Below are 14283 nucleotides of genomic sequence, written 5' to 3'. Positions count from 1 at the left end.
TTTTTAAAGCTTTTATCGTAGTCATGTAGTATAATAGCTTACTTTGTACAATTATTAATACAGGGGGTGTTCCATTTGAATCGACCGACTCGAATGTCTCCGAAATGATTAACGGCATTAAAAACTGTTTCAGACAAAAATTGAATGGTATCAGAGGACACACTTTCCGATGTAACTTTTTTCTATGCGGACGCGTAGTGGTTATATGAAGGTTAACTCTGTTTTTTTCTAATTGGGATCATATATTTTTTAATGCACTACTTGATGCTAATCAGTATTCCCTACATAAAGTACGAAGTCACTTATAGCGAATTCGTGCATTAAAACATATACGATTCCATTAAAAAAAACAAATTTGGTAAATTCAGAATTCGAATTAGGAAAATATCCTCGATGTTTGTTTACGGTACAGTGATAGTCGTTTTTTTAAATATTTAGTTTTGGACTTTTTTTAAACTGAGAATCTCAGTGAGAATCAAAGTACCATTCCCCCGGTTAAGCCATCTCAGCGGCAGACCACTCGTGTCTTTCATACACGAGAAAGGAATCGATGATGCATTGGAATAACGTTGGCGTTATTTATGTATGACGACGCCACGAGCTTCGTTATAATAGTTCACCACGCCGAACAACCGACGCTGATAGCATGAATTTTTTATCGGGTGTCTGACCAATATATTTTTGTTTATAAATTCATTACAGAAAATTATTTTTATTATTGATTCTTTTATTTTTCTTCTTACACAAAATAAATTTCCATTGATTTATACATGAAAAAAATAATGGCACAACAGAAATTTATAATCTGTATTTAAATTATAAATACGGTCCGAAGATATTTACTCTTTATCACACATTTTATACATTCTGTTTTTTCGATTGGTAAAATCTTGTTTCTGGCAATCAATTTCTTACTATTGCTAAATTAAAAATTGTAAAATAGAATAAGCATAGTTATGTATTAGTTCATGCAAAGAAACAGAAATTTCAAATTTGCTGTATACATTCGCAATTTGACAAATGGACAATATTCATAAAAAAATTGTGGGAAACCAAAGTCCTTTTTAAACAATATTTCAGACCTTCAACATCCTCTAAATAATATTCCACACTTCTAACATTTTCTAAACAATATTTTCGACCATCAACATTCTCTAAATAATATTTTAGACCTTCAACATCCTCTAAACAATATTTCAGTTCTTCAACAATTTCGTAAAGCCTCGTTATATCTATCTAATTTTCGACCAGTGTCTTAATACCTACAGAACTAAAGTGGAATTTTCGCTTCCACAAATCAGTTCGCACAAATACGAATTCATCAAGTTACAAAACAAATATTGTTCTTACCCATCTTCTATTGCAACACCTATCCAACTCACCCACTCTATTTTTATTCCATATTCAACACGACCGAGTGTCTCATACTCGATCTGTTAGAATGTTACCAGCACGATGGAAACAAATTGGAATGAAGAGTACGATTCCCAGATTATGACAAATGCTCGAACAGTGGCCGGCTTATAAACGACGATCAGTTTTGGCACGTCGTTCTTGTATCACGCGAATCCACACCGATGCAATGCGTGTGCGTGCAAGGTGCGTGCGTTCCGCGTCGATGCACTGGTGGGCAGGGCTCCCACAGGTTTCTGCACTTGGCATAGAAAACAAAGAGCGGAATTTCCAACCGGCCCCGAAGTTTGGCTCTTCGCGACCACGCCGTTTCGACCGGCAAGAAAGTTGTCGCTGTGTACAGTCCATGAATTATTTCGGTCGTGTTTCCTCCCGTCCGGCCTCTGGCAGATTTATACGGGGGAATCGCATCGCGGCTGGATTATCCGAACTCTGCGGTTCGGGGACATTGAACTCGGAACGGTCGATAAGTAAATCGTTATTAACAATTTAACTACTACGACATCCAAATAGGGTGACACGTAGGTACATTGCAAAAGGACGGGACTATTTAAATACTAAAATGATAATAATTAAATAGTAACTAAATATTCAATAGTAAAATTGAGATCGAAATATAATTTAAAACAAAACCCACAGCCTGTATTAACTAAACACATATCTGGACCACAGAGTGTATTAAGTCCACCTTTTTTAAGAAATGACATTTTACATGTTTCCTGTATCAAATTCTTCACCCTTTCCGACGGTAAAAATGATATCGTTCTAAGTTATTTAGTTTTTAATATAGTAGCGTAAAAAAGTCCATCACATAGGCGACTGAATGCAATATTTACCATTTCTACGTATCGAAACTTGTTTGAAATCGATTCAATCAAGTTGAAAATGTGAATTAATACAGTCTGGCTCTGGGGTTCAGATATGCTTTCGACGATTTATGGTTTAAAAAACGGAATACAGTGTGTCTGGAAACATACGAACTTTTTCACTGTGGCAGTCAACGTGTTACGGTGCGTATCCATTTGTTGCGTATCCTTGTATCGTATCACCATTGCGTATCATCGTATCGTATCACCGTTACGATACATTTTCATACGCGACGATACATTTTCATACGCGACGATACGTAACGTCAGATAACGCTGACTCTTTAATGAGCTTTAGCACAGTGATAGAGCTAGGAATTTTGAAGCCAATGATATTTGTTTCGGTCGCATATCGCCATTAGTTTATGAAATATTTAATGTTCACTGCCGAGGAGCCTTTGAACACTCATCAAGGATTTCCGGTATTCAACGCTGCCCGAGTTAAATGCCCGAGCGTGCACATTCCTGCCAGTATCGAAATATATAAAATCCTGCCAGTATATAAAATCCATATAGCACATGACGCCTTAAAGACGTCCGTTTTACGGCTCTTTTAGGTCTAAAACGCCTTTAGGCCGACTTCAACGCGTCATTAAGCGTCATGTGCTATCTGGGAATTAATCGTTTAAGAAAAAGCAGCGAAAGAAAAATGCATAAAAAAATCCCTGACCCTCGTCCTTGCCGAAGCTGAGGCGAACGGGACGGCTCGATAAATTCGCGGAAAAGCGTCTTGCGAGGCGTCCCCGCGACAAGCTAATGACAACCAGGAATCTGGGGTAACGAGGGACGCGCGTCGAGAAGGTCGGCGTCGGTGTTCGTCGCGCAATCCGTCTAACGTTTTCCGATCTATTTTAAGTCCCCCCTGACACGAGAGTTTCTAGTTTCCAACAGTCTCGTCCGCGCGTCCCGTCCACGCGGAACGACGCTCGGGCTTACGTGAAATCGCTGCGACGACCCGTCGTCGATCCGTGCGATCAACAGGAGGTTCCCCTCTGTCAGAGTGATTTAAAGCGAGATCGTGAGTGGCGAATCGATTCGCCACGAGACGATAAATAATCCATCAGAAACGCGTGTTTGTCACTCGAGAAAGGTGGAACGTCACCTTATTTTTCATAAATAGAAGGGAGGTGTTGCTTTCCAGGTGAGAATGCATCGTCTGATGATCTCTCTGACACGACTTGTCGTGGGTTTGACATTTTTATTGGCTTGTTTTTTTTTTTTTTTTGACAGTTTTATAGAATTTTTCACTTTATAACACCGAAAGCTACGTTTTCGTAACATTTGGTTATAACGTATGGAATACAACAAGTTGAATGTTTATGGAGTGCACATTTTTTATTTATATATTTCTTTTTATACATTATCGTTTTTAGGCCGGTTATTTTAGCGGCAGGTAGTTAAAGTAAACTGTTTTTAAGGAAGAAGTTTGTAAAAAGAAACCGGGTCTCAAAATCGAAATTCAGGGGTATAGGGTTAACCGTGGAACACTAACACGGGAAATATACTGACAAAATCTTCAATTATAATAAAAAGATTTGTGTACTTCCAAACATTGAAACATATTTATTATACATATTATCATTATTAGACTGGATGGTTATGCAAATATACACTTTCACGGATTAATTTACAGAAACTACAATCCGACAGAAATATCTTTATTGAGAATTCGTCGAGGATGCAAAGAAAATAAAAGTCTCATTAAATTATATTAAATTTGTTTACTAACCGAATTGCAAACACCTGAATATACTATAAATATATTAAATCCACAGTCTAAATTCATTATAAAACACTTGTACCATTTTTCCTCTAGTTAAGTATGGATCTTACATACATCATTTCCTGTACTAATCTCATTTTTATGAAAAAGAGAAATGCACTCGTACCATTTTATCCGCCGAGCCTCTCAATTAATCGCCAGTTATTTCTGATATACACCGTGGACCGCCATTAGTCTCCGTTGAAAGCGTTAACTCGCGACGAACCCAGATCCCGGCACTGAAAATAAATCACGATCCGAGGGGGAACATCTCGCCGAAAGAACTTTAAAAAAAAATGTCGAAATTCGAACTATTGGCGCCACGAAAATATCCCGCGGAAATTCTTCCGCGTGCTTCCCTCGCTACTGGCTCATCTAGAATATCACCGATGTAGATTTCCGCCAGGCTGGCTCGACCTTCGTTCCCTCGGCATTGTTGACGTTACATATTAGTTACGCCGCGTACGACGGTCGTGTCCCGGGCTTTCGGAATTCCATTGGCGCTTCTCCAAATCGACGTCGAGGAACCACGAGGAGAAAAGTCCGACCGCATGTGTATGACGGTATTCATGAGGCGACGAAAATCTCATTTCGTACGGTGATCCGTCACCGGACGGTTCCGTTCCCGAATTCGTCATGGATCCTTTGAGCGTTTGGCTGCCTGTTGCAGAACTGTCCGATCATCCGTATTGTTTAACCCCTTGACACGTTCACCCGCGGAACTTATTTCGGTTGAGTTTTACGCTAATTGTATTATTTGACACTGGAATTTGTATTATTTGACAGTGGAGTTTGTATTGTCTGCCATTGGAATTTATATTACGTGACGGTCACCGGTGACCGATGCTGTGGTTATTGTGTCGAGATCCACCTCCGTAATACTACATTCGACGAAAATATGATTTTCTCTCTTGTATTGTTACATATTACGTGTTGGTAAATACGTAATTGTTAAAAAATAGAAGTTGTTGGTTTTCGAAAGATAGTTTTTTATACGATTTTATACAAATTTATGTTTGGTAAAGTAATGAAATAAGAAAAGATGTTTTATTTTGACATATTTTCGTAAAGTTTAATGGTTGTCTGGGTATAGCGTCTTTTAATTATTCTAAGGTATGTAGATCCTAAATTTAATTGAGATAATCTTGAGGAGATTTTTGAAACAGATGTTGGAAAGGTTTCTGGATAATTTGTGTTAATGTCTGTATTATGCTTGAATGAGGTACAGAAAATATATTCTAATTTGTTAAATGAGGTAATTCGTTGTGAATACTAAGGTATTAATAGTGGATTACGTGTTTCATGCATTTATACAGTATGCACATTTTAACGTAGGTAACCATAGATATTATCATATTTATAACTTTATGAATCCTCTAACAGGGGGAGCTTTAACAAGAGAAAATATTATATGTAATATATACTTGCGTATTGTTTTATTAATGATTATTAATCAAACATCTATGACGAGTAGTATCGCGACTCAAATTAAAAATTATATGTAAAAAAGCTAGTAATTAATCTAACGAAATCAGCATACAAAAAAGGCATTATTAATGTTTCCTAACTATTTTTCCCTTTAGTATCCAACTTTTTATCTGCATGTTTTACTATTTTATAATAACATGCACATGTATGCAGTGAGAAACTGTCTACGTTGTATTATACATAGATATCAGTATTAACTGATGCATGATTTATGATTAGAATCCATGAATATTTAAGCTATCAATTTTCTTAATCTCTTTTTAAGTAAATAGAGTGTAGTATCAGAAATGTGATTGTTCTATTATCAAGAAATTCCTATATATGAACACTTATATCTCCCTATTAGTTCGGATATGGGAAGCTCTACTGTATTTTCAAAGTATACAATAGACTACTAGAGTACATAGCGATTGAAATAAAACTGAACATATACTCAGTCTCGACACAGGACCAAAAAGGGTTAATCCTCATTAACCCCAGCGTATCTTACACAGCTGTGTCTTAAATGGACTCTCTCGAGCGTTAAACTCGAAATCGTTTCAAGCAACACACGCCAAGATTAGTTCAGTTCGTGACACTCACGTTCATCGGAGAGTTTTTATTACCGTTCTACCGATCTGAAGCGAGTAATACAACGGTTTAAAAGAAACAAACTTTCGGAAGAAATGTTTACGTTCGGCCGACGGCGTCGCGTCGTCCACCGAAATTTCCTCGGACACAAAAACAGAGGAGTTAGTCACCGGTGACGTTTCACGCGGCCGAAAACGCGTTTCGCGAGTTTCCCCGGCGATGGGTATGACAAAAACAGAGGACGTGGTGCAACGGAGGCAGTGATGCCTCCGTCGGGGGAGGCATGGTCAACGATCTGGACCCGCATCTGGCAACGAAATCGCCCGATTTATTTCTATCCGGCCGATTTCGTACCGCGTGACGAATCTCTTCCTCGGGACCACCGCTCTCTCTCTCTCTCTCTCTCTCTAGCTCGCTCGTTTCCCCTTTTGTATTTTCGGAGTTGAACGTTTGCCGTTACCTGAAATGGTAATTGCTCCTCCCACCGACCGATCTCGAAATACGTATTCGGAATCCAAAAAAAAAACATGAAATTTATATTTGTTTCATTGTTTCCTCTGTTAACCCCTTTTATACTCCGTTGACTTTGTAACGGTGAGATATATGTCATCGCGATACTCAAGTTCTATTTATTAACTCTTTTCGACCGTAGGATTCCATTTGGAATCATTAATTTACTTAGCATTTATAACTTACATTATTAACCTGAAGATTCAATATATGACATCGTATTGTATAGTTTAGTTTTTTGTCGTTGTATGAATATATTCTTGAAAATAATATTTAGGAATTGTTTAACCCCTTGCTTTCGAATTTTTTGTGACGACTCCACTCTTTAGAGTTAGTTTATTGTTAATAATTTTTTGGATACAGAAGCAGTTTCATGGCAAGTGTATATGTATTCGCTGTAAACCTTAAATGTTGATATGCACCAGTGAAATATTAGTTCATTTCGACTTAAAGAAAACGAATAATGTACATTTCTATTCTATTTTTCTGGCATTCAAGAAGTAACTATATGCAAACAAAATATTTTTTTTTTTTTTTTTGAAGGAAATAGTTCAACTCGGAAAGGGTTACAATACAAACGAAATTATTTTAAATTATAATTATTTACTTATCTTTATTGGAAAAGTAATGTTTGTACCCCGACGAGGAAACTCTGCTTCCACTAGAGGAAAATTTGAGATAAGCGAAGGGCTTTCTATCATTTAGTTTTGGGAGTTACTGAACGTTCATAATATTATAAAATTATATTCCTGGAGAACTACCCTTCTACCACTTAGTTTTAGGAGTTACTGAAATTTATGCCAAATTAACATTCGGTTTAACATTTATTTCAGTACTTGAAATAAATTTACTAAGTGGTAGAGTACTCTTTACTAAGAGTTTGTTCTAAAGAGTGTTGGAGTATAAAGGGATAAGAGGGTGATTTTTCGATCGTCATATTCTAACATTGCTCACGAGAGTATTCAATCGCTAGATCGTATATAATTGACGAATAAAAATATCCACTTGAGATTTAAATATACGAAATATTACTATAACCATAGGATAAGGATCGAGATTTTGAAATGTATTGTTAAAGATGAAAAGCAATTTAGCTATGAATAGAGATTTGGTACACTACTGAATATAGAATATAAACGTACGTTTTACGATAGCCACAAAATTATTCGAACGCATAAATTCCTTATTATCTTATTCTTATATGAATCGTAGTGGGGCCACCGTTGCAATAATACTTGCCTGGAAGATAAATACTGTGATCTAGGAAATAATAAATGAATACTTCATGTGCCTGAAAGTGTGAGTTCTTGTTTCCGGTCGCCAACGCATTTCCTACGAAAACGAGATTCCTCGTCGTCAGTTGCCAATGTGTTAAGTGTACCAATAAGTAATCTAGTATATTTCCTCAAACTCAGTATACATTTTATTCTAGGAAGTCGGAAGCTTGTGTGTCGTTTCAATAATATTTATCCTCCTTTAAGACACGCTGTCCTGTCTAAAAAAGAATTTGGTTACAAAAGTGTTATGAATTTAAATTCCATTACCGGTCTATTAAAAAGGAATAACGGATTACGCTTATTGGTACAACTAATGTTTATTGTACGATTCACATTCGCGCGAATGTAATTTTCAAGACAAAGTGGATACGGTCTAACGATTCCCGCAGCGGATTTTCAGCTGGGAAACTGTGGTGACAAATGCCACGAGGACATGCCTAATTGAAACTAATGCACTGTATACACAACTCGTAACGTTTCTTTTTTCCTCGCCAATAAAGCTTGTCACGGCAACGGGAGCAACGTAAATCGTGGTTTACGCGGAAAATCCTAAACGCGCGAGAGTTTATTGTTCGACCTCGAGGCCGGGTGAAGTCGCAATTTCGGGATATTTCGCGAACCTGACTCGTGGACATGCACTAAAGCCGGTTGTGAATGAAATACTTGGAATAAAAGTGATACGAGGATATTCGAGCGGAATTTTAACGATTCAGCGAGACATTTTCGCTCGAAATAGGGTAGTCAGTCTGTTAACTGTGTAATTTTTCGATGGTAAATGAGTACCCAGGTGTGGAGAAAATGCATGAGAAAAACATTATGCAGTTCAAGGTGTTATTAACACTAGAACTACCAAACAAGTAAATGTATTGTCAGTACACTATTCTAACGGTAATTAAAATGTTATAATAATACATTGTCTCAGATCTTTTACAAACTTTTATTGCGATACGAAAGTGAATATATTAGTTAATTTATAAATTTGTAAATTTTCAGAAGTTCTGCATGTTTGTAGACCGATCGATGTAGATGTGCATTTATTGTTGGTAGTTTCAGTGTTAAGAGGGGCACTCGGGTGAAAATCAACTACCAGTTTTAGTATTGCAACAAAAATGTAGTTTTCAAGCTGAAGTTTTATCTACGATCTATGTATGATATAGGTAAAAAAGAGATACAGGTATATATTTTACGTTTTTTATATAATTGTGGAAAGAATTCTTTCATTCACTTCAATATGAAGAATAATATAACAATACATATTTGCGGAATTTTATCTGGAGAATAACTGCTGGTTGATTTTCAACCTGAGTGTCCCTCCTTAACGCGAACGTGATATAAGTTGGCATTACCGTTAACTGTCATGTACTTCTGAAGCTGCTATTACGGTACCACATTTTCAGGACCGAAGTTTAAATTGAAATTTAAATCGATGTTGAAGTTGAATTCAGAAAATGTGTTTCTATACCTGTAACTAGGTTAAAATGTGATGTACTAAAGGTATTGCAATTATTTATACGTTTTCTTAGCAAGAAACAGAATAGACAGTGTATGAACCGGTCTAAAGTGAAACGAACAGTATAGAACGATTAATATTACAATTCAATAGGACTAACGATATTTACTTCTATGAAGTGTATTTAAAGGTATAAACGAATGCAGAGGGACGAGCTCATTCGCCCTTCTCGTCGTCTTTTTCTTTTCTATTTAGACAATGAAACTTTGATTGTTACTTGAGTATAGTTTCATGTAAAACAATTAATTGAAAAAAATTAGGTTCACGTTTTATTATCTCGGGAACACATATTAGCATATGTTTAATGTCTGAAGAAACTGGTACAGAAAACATTTCTATTGAATGTTCAGAATTTTTCACAGAATAGAAGATTAAGTTCTAGCCCCAAACTTGTGCACAACAGCATAAGTTTCATGTGAGTAAATCACTTGAAAATTGAGTAAATTCACCAGTATTAACGTCCATTGTAATAGTCCAATAGTTCGCTGCAATAGTCCAATAGTCCAATTACAAACGAATGTCGCCACATTATCGGTATCAAACTCCGACGCAACACGGTCTCAGGACTCGATCTACAGAATCGTCAAAAACTCCTTTCCCCATTTAAAACCAATGTTTCAAAATACCACAAATTTTTCTCCATACCCACCCATACATACTCAACACTCGACCCCGTTGCTCCCCTAGAAAGCACCCTCGACGTGGTCTAAACTGCTAGAAAACTACCACCAAAGAAGTACATATACACAGAAAGACATAAGATCTGCAGCAGGCAGATCCATCGATCGCTCTGATTCGTTTCCAAAACACACAAACACCCACGGCTATCCGCTCGTCGAGCCACGTCCACGGGAAAGAACCTTGCAGGATAATCGTCTTCGTATCGAAAACGGAAGCTCAAAAGATGGGCGAAAATTAAAAAAGGCACCCGATTAAACGAGCTCAGGGGCAATTGGACGAAGGATGGGGGGATCGCGCGCCCAATTATAGATCGTTTCTCATCGGTCTGACGGTCTGGACATTTTTTTTTTTCTGTTGCAGAGCCGAAGAAGGAAAAGACTGAACAGAGTGCAAATGGCGCGGTATCGCCGAGCGGTGAGCCGCAAGCGAATCAGGGCACGGCTACGACCGGCAACGTGCCGGTCACGGTCACAGCCCCGAATTCAGGGGACCAGCAAAAGCCGTGTAGGCCGAACACCCTGGAAGCCAGGGTGGTAACCAGGAGACTGATCTTGATCGACAGTGAGTACAGATTGACCTGTAGACGACTGTTGGCATTTGGACACTCTTCGGTGGGGGTGAATTTTGTACGGTGGGGATACGGCGAACGAATGCAGGGTCAATTTTGACGTGTAACAAACATTTTGTTGCATGCAGTGCTGAGGGTAGAATTACGGAATATTATTTTATGGATGTACAGGAATTCGTAATTATTCGAACGATGCAGGATACAGTAGACACCTGTATAACACGGGTTCGTACACCACGATGGAAGAATTGTGGCTCGTATAACACGGTAAATAGGCCGTAGAACACGGTGTAAAACAGATCGATAAGTTTACGTTTTCACATTATTGTGAATGAACCAAACTAGTGCAGTAGGTCCCAATAAATTAGGAATAAAGGACAATTTCACATTACACTAAAACCCATTTAACTTTGTTAATATCCTTGAGCGGATATGAACCATAAAATTAAGAAAACAAAATGCTTAAAAATTGTAAATTAATTGTTGGTTCATATCCAAAGGTTAATGTTCGCTAATTTCGTGTTATATAATTTTCTTTAGTCATGAAACAAAAATTGGGTTGTAAAGGATTAACGCACCCATATCCTACTGCGTCTACCCTTCGCTCGATATTACCTATATTGGATATTTTTCGCAGGCTACGTTTTATTACAACTATTACTCTGTTTTATTATCCTGTATTAATACGAGCTCGGAAAATACTGTGTTCTATGGCCTGAGTCCGAAATCCATGTGATCCAAGTGAGTCCAAAAATAAAAATACGGTAAAGAAATAAAATTTTGTCAACTGCGTGGCTCTTTCGAGTCAGCACTTTTATAACGAAGAACACTTTATACGGAACAGGAAAGAATCAACGTGACCCTGCATTCGCCAGCCGAGGATTTAACACCAGTAGACACACGGTGAAGGATTTTAACGCTTACGAGGGACACCGCTTAACTTCCACGACACTGACGTCTGCGGAAATTGCACACACGATCACGTCTGGATCCATTTAAATTAACACCAGTTGCAGTCGTATAAACAGTGAAAATTCAATTTTTCATCTTATTATTCCTAATGTTTATACGAACGTATTACATACAATGAGAGAAGGAAAAAGGTATTTTTACATCAACGATTCTAATTATCAATTGCAAATGCTGTTTTCAGTACACAACTGAGTTCAGAATTATTTTCTTCCAATTATACCATTTTAATTTAGTTTTCTGTCAATGGCATAGTCTGATGGACATGATTATGAATTTAGGTTTACACTGAAAACAGTGGTATAAATCGATAGTAAGTACCACCAGTATTTGAATACTTTTTTCTGCCACTGTAGGTGTACACGTATTTAAATATTATTAATCATAAGGAAATTATGCACAGCGCTTTCAATTTCTACATTTGTACTGCACAGATACTTTTGTCCCTCCTTGTAGTTAGGGGGCTGCAAGATTCTTCGAAGTAATCTACCATTGAGATAGTCGTTTTATATTACCACGGATTTCCAACCTCCTCGTCGACCACAGACATTCTAACCGACCCAGACATTTGTCTGGCCGGCTGAGCCACGGATTTTGAGCTTTGTTTGCGGCCAAATACGTTCGTTTAGCACATTTGTCTAGGCAACTGAGATTGCAGCTATAGTCTATTGAGATATGAGAAATGTTGCGTTCTATCTTGGTATCGCATCCAGCCCTGAATGTCATTTATTTCCCCAATTGATGTATAACATATCTACTGAACCGTAAATTAATCCTTATACCTATTAATAATCTTGTAATTACGTTCGATAAAAAAACATTCCTTTTCCTTAACAAGGCTTTGAAAGAGTTGAGAAAGGAGTACACATAAAACAGTGCACTGAATATACAGGGTGGTTTATTTATTTTGACAAACGTATAAAAATATGGCGGATTAGTAATATTAGTACGTGCAGTCTTTCTGAAAAAATGAAGGTAACTGTGTATTAACGTTAACTTATATATTTTTAGAGTGGTCAAAAAGAATAAAATGTACTGAAGACGATTAGTTTGTCAAATACTTTTTAAGTGATCGAGTTAAATCAAACACTTTACGAAAATATTGAATTATAGAAATACATATTGGTTGACTTCTTGTACACAAATAAGTTAAAATTGTTAAATCAATTTTTTCCATGCCACAAATAATTTTCCAAAAATCGTCTTCGAATATTCATTTGAAACACAATAATTCGACTGTAATTAGTGCTTACAATAAATAGAAACAGTAGAAAAGGAACAGAAACCTGAATGAAGTCTTATTATTATAAATAGCACGCAAATTCATTTTCTCAGGAACGAAGCTTTGAATAAAAAAGTTCATTTTATATTATCCATTTGCCTTTGCAAGGGGAATCAGTCCATATTCATTTGTACCATCAGTTCTATCGATGTATACGTTCCGATTATTGAGCTTCCCAGATCACGCGGGTTGTGTCTCGATTAAAATAACAGGTTTCGAATAAGGTAGAAAAAATGAGGATAAGAAAAATTGAACGATCGTACGGCGAATAACCTGAACGTTATATGGAACGACGTGTCGATATTATAGCCCCCGACGAAATTGCGATATTACTGTTATCTGGGAACTTTCAGCCAATTTAATATAGCGTGGCTCGTTCCTTTTTTGCCCAGTGAGCTATTAAATTCCAGCGACGGGACCACGTATCGGAGCTGGAATATTCGGAATTTTGTTGCTTCACTCCTCGTGCGTGATGTACGTTTTATCGGGACAAAGACAAGTTAAAACGTATATCAAACTAAAAAGAATTTGTTACTCGAATCGTAGTCTTATTGTCAACTTCGTTCTCGTTAATTTAAAAACCTGCATTCTCATTTATGCATCTAATGAGTGTATTAGATTGAACAGTTCTAATACTTGTTTAAATTAAATCGTCGATAAGTGCTCGAAGGCTCTTGGGTACTGAACATTAAATATTTCATAAACTAATGGCCATATGCTGCTGAAACAAATATCATTGTTTTCAAAATTCCAAGCTCTATCACTGTGTTGAACCTCCTTAAACAGTCAGCGTTACACGTGGGGACCTCTCCTTGTCAGTGCCGAGGAGCTTTCAAACACTCATCGATCATTTACTGTACTTGGGTTCGGATAGGAAAACTTTATTATGTTCTTGCTAGTATTTGCTGAGAAAAAAATCAACAAGAAGGTCCTTTTGTATTAATACAGACCATAACATCACTTCAGGAGTAAAACTACCAATAAATTTATATATTTTTATATACCTACTTCAAGATCTAACAAGAGAACACTGCGAAGGCTGACTCACTGAAGTCGAGTTCACTGAAGACACGAATAACGATATGTTTCATTCATGCCTAATCGCCCCATAAGGGCGTGAAAACTAACCTCAAAATTAAATAGACACTCCTACTTTTTCGCGCAAAACACTTAAGTATAAAAGATAGAAAAAAATGTTACCAACAAAAGTTTAATGGCACAATAGGCACTATAATCTTGCGTTAACAGAATTTAAAAAAATACTTTCTTTCTTGAAAGAAAAGAAAATTAAATAAAATGGCTACCATTCTGCGGATTGTCCCATTTTTTTGGGACACCCTCTATAAATCAATTTTATATTCCATTACTAGATATCAATAAGAACAGA

At 36.9% G+C, this 14283-nt stretch overlaps 1 protein-coding gene across 1 annotated transcript in view; it reads left to right on the top strand.

The window, feature by feature from the left end:
• The window catches only part of LOC107190034 (phosphatase and actin regulator 4-like), a 70084-nt gene that overhangs the window by 29090 nt on the left and 26711 nt on the right, over positions 1 to 14283 (top strand). Inside the window, exon 2 of the mRNA XM_015578750.1 lies at positions 10438 to 10638. Coding sequence (XP_015434236.1) covers positions 10438 to 10638 — 201 coding nt within the window. The remainder of the gene's footprint in view (positions 1 to 10437; positions 10639 to 14283) is intronic.

This window comes from Dufourea novaeangliae, unplaced genomic scaffold (genome assembly GCF_001272555.1).
Source record: "Dufourea novaeangliae isolate 0120121106 unplaced genomic scaffold, ASM127255v1 scaffold172, whole genome shotgun sequence".
Taxonomy (NCBI): Eukaryota; Metazoa; Arthropoda; class Insecta; order Hymenoptera; family Halictidae; genus Dufourea; species Dufourea novaeangliae.
Note: the sequence above shows the minus strand (reverse complement) of the source record. Positions and strands in the feature narration are given on the sequence as shown.